The sequence below is a fragment of the Geospiza fortis genome, unplaced genomic scaffold, assembly GCF_000277835.1.
Source record: "Geospiza fortis unplaced genomic scaffold, GeoFor_1.0 scaffold281, whole genome shotgun sequence".
NCBI lineage: Eukaryota > Metazoa > Chordata > Aves > Passeriformes > Thraupidae > Geospiza > Geospiza fortis.
This window is the reverse complement of record NW_005054340.1, coordinates 5,006-8,347: the sequence shown is the minus strand read 5'-3', so window position 1 is coordinate 8,347 and position 3,342 is coordinate 5,006. Positions and strand designations below refer to the sequence as shown.

The window sequence follows — 3,342 nt, the reverse complement described above, 5'->3', positions numbered from 1 at the left end:
AGAGTGGTGAGAATTTCTCTAATTAAAAATGCCATTTTCAATAAGATTTCTTCTCAAATTTTATTTTAGGTTTCTTTTTCCCATTATAGAAATGTTGTTGTTTTTGGAGTACCTCAAATGGTAAGCTTACTATTTATTTTTTATTATATTATTGTATTTTATTTATTACACTGTTTAATTATTTGTTACAATGTTTATTATTTTAATGCCAAGGCATTCAGTTTTAATCCGTTAATCTGCAAAATTAATTAACTTGCAGGTGGTCAAAGGCAGTCAGTAATAATCATAGAATCATAGATTATTAGGGGTTGGAACGGACCTTAAACATCATCAAGTCCAAGCCCCCTGTGCATGGCATATGTCTCAGTAGACCAGGTTGCTCACGGCCTTATCCAGACTGGCTTTGAACACTGCCAGGGTTGGGGCATCCAGAAACTCCCTGGGCAACTTGTTCCAGTGTCTCACCACCCTCACAGTAAAGAATTTCTTCCTAATGTCTAACTGAAATTTCCCTTTTCAGTTTTTTTCCATTCTCAATTGTCCTATCTCTACAGTTCCTGATGAAGCGACCCTCTCCAGCTTCATCAGGAGATTCCTCTCTGTAGGCTCCCTTCTGATATTGGAAAGTTGCTATAAGGTCTGCGTGCAACCTTCTCTTCTCTAGTTCCAACCCCCTGCCATGAGCAGGGACACTTTTGACTAGACCAGGTTCCTCAGCGCTCCATCCAACCTTGTTTGAACGACTCCATGGCTGGGACATCCACAACTTCTCTGGGCAACCTAGAAGAAGGTTCCATTGCCTCACCGCCCTCATGTGAAGAATTTCTTCCTAATACCAATCAAAACCTACTCTCATTCAGTTTGAAGCCCTTCCCCCTTGTCCTGTCACTGCCTGTGCCTGTGGAAGGTCCCTCTCCATCTTGTAGGCTCCCTTCAGGTACTGGGAGGCTGCAGTTAGGTTCCCCTGAAGCCATCTCTTTTCCAGGCCGAGCAAACCCAATTTTGTCATCCTGTACTTCTGTATTGCTTCTTCCTTTGCTAAGGCAGATGTGAGACGAGTGAGTGAAGAGCTTTATGTGATGCCATAGCATACAGCATACACTGAAAACATTTCTGCAGCAGTAACAGGAGGCATAATAAACCTTCCTATTCTGTGGTTTTTGTTTGTTTGTTTGTTTGTTTTTCCAACGGCACCAGAAGTAATCCTCTGCTTCAGATTCCAATTGTAACCCGTGTTGGAAACTGAAGCGGGTAAAGGTGGGATATTAGTGAGCTCCGGGATGTTCCTCATGCTGCCAGCCCTGGGTGTTACGTGCTGAGTTCCGGCAGGGGGCACTGGAAACGTTCGGAATTGCGGTCAGGAATTCTGCTGTTGCACCGAGGGGGAAAAGTCCTGGTGAGGAAAGCTGGCTCAGTAAACTAGGAATAAACAAATGCCCTGGGAAAATGTGAATAAACTCAGCAGAAATACTGAGTTAACTTTTAAATGTAATAAAGTGGGATGCATTAGTAACAGCTATGATAGAAAGGGTAGCTGTAGGGCTCAGAATAACTTTTGTAGATCCAGTAAATACCAGGTTAAATTCTTCCAGCAAAAGTACTGTCATAAATGCAACAGATGCAAACATATGAACCTCTGTGTTTGCTGAGCATTTGTTTCCTTATGATCCCCTTTGAATTTACTTTGGAAATTGTTAATGCTCAGCCTCCTGAATGACTAAATTAATTTCCTAGAAACCTTAATGCATTTCTTCTTTTTTACTGAGAAACAATAGATCTCTTTAGCTTTTTTAATAATGCTGGCCTGACTTGATGCTTTCACACAGTGCTTTTATTTCATATCCGAGATTAGCTTTAAAAACCTGAATTTATTGATCTTCAGGGAAGACTAAGACCTCTCTTGTTCTTGCAGGCATCTGGGGGGAAGGTGTGTTTGTTTCTGAGTTATTGCAGAGAGAGACTTGTTCAGGGTAGGATGATGGAATTCTTGCCAGGTGTTCATGTTTGCAGCTCCTGTGTGTTTTAACTGATTACATACTGTACAAAAGGTTTACTAAACTATGTATCCATGTTGACACACCAAAAAATTCCCTCAAACCCTGGCTTCACATAAAATACAGTATGATTGTAGCTCCTAATGTAACTGATATATTTAGCTTAAGAACTAGTTTTACTGGTTCAAGGATATAATTCTTTTTGGCCAAACTTAGCTGACCTATTAATTGTGTTTTCTAATTTGTGCTAATAGGGATATGCAGTGTCACTAATTTTCATGATTGCTTCTAAAATTATTATATGTCTATATTTATATTTTCTGTAAATTTTTTTTTTCTGGTGTCTCAACTCAGTTTTAGATAACAAAGTGGGCTTATTTTTCTAGTTTGTTGAAGGTGCTAGTAGGCTTATTTTTCTAGTTGTTTCAGGCAGCAAAAATGTTAAAAAGCATTTGCAGTGTGGATGAAATCAGAGCCTTAAAAATATATGGAGGTAACTCTTTGGTACATTGGATCTATGACTGTAATTTTCCTAAAATATTCCATTGTTAGCTTGAATGTAGCTATAATAGGATATTACATCAAAGGCACACCCTGAATGTATGGGATAGTGAAAGCTCATTGCCGCCTTTAGGAAATAGCTTTACTTTAGTCAGTCTTATTTTCTATAATGTTCTTTTGGCTTTTGTTTCTTTCATCTTGTTTGTGAAATTTTGTGTATTTTTATCTTTGTGACTTAAACTCAGCTCAATTTAATAACTACTGCCCTTTTAATTTTTTTAATGTTTAAGCTTTATATCATGATAACCAAATTAAATAGTGTTTTACATGTAACAGAAGTAGCCTGTTAAAATTACTCATTCAGATATATACAATATGTAAGAATAAAAGGAACTCCAAATGGATGTGCCCTGCTGATCTGCTTAAACATACCATCAAACTTTTCCAAAGGACAAAAGTGGCTAAATCTGTTAGGTTTTTCTTTTTTTCCTAGAACATAATCACTATCTGGGATGGAAAAAAAATTTCTTTAAAGTCTATGTGTGTTAATTTATTTCTCGCTTAATCCATGGCAGATTTTGCAAAGCACTCATTAGAAAAAGAGCATCTGACTGGTCAGGGTGTAGTGATATTTCCCCTGACTTCCATATGCTCTCAATTTTTGTGAATGGAGGAAAGCTGGACTGTAGGTATTCAACCAGGGAGAGTTGGTATGTGACATGGTTCCCCTCAGCATCCTGCTCTCTCCGTGGGATAGGGATGGATTTGGTGGATGGACTGTTCAGTGGATAAGGAGTTGTCTGGATAGCTGCATTCATAGGGTAGGGGTCAATGTCTCAATGTCCAG

The 3,342-nt window shown here is 38.6% G+C and overlaps 1 protein-coding gene across 1 annotated transcript in view; it reads left to right on the top strand.

Annotated features, from left to right (window-relative positions):
* The window catches only part of ATPSCKMT (ATP synthase c subunit lysine N-methyltransferase), an 11,479-nt gene that overhangs the window by 3,579 nt on the left and 4,558 nt on the right, over positions 1–3,342 (top strand). The window contains exon 4 of the mRNA XM_005422557.2: positions 70–120. Within this exon, the coding sequence (XP_005422614.1) occupies positions 70–120 (51 nt within the window). The remainder of the gene's footprint in view (positions 1–69; positions 121–3,342) is intronic.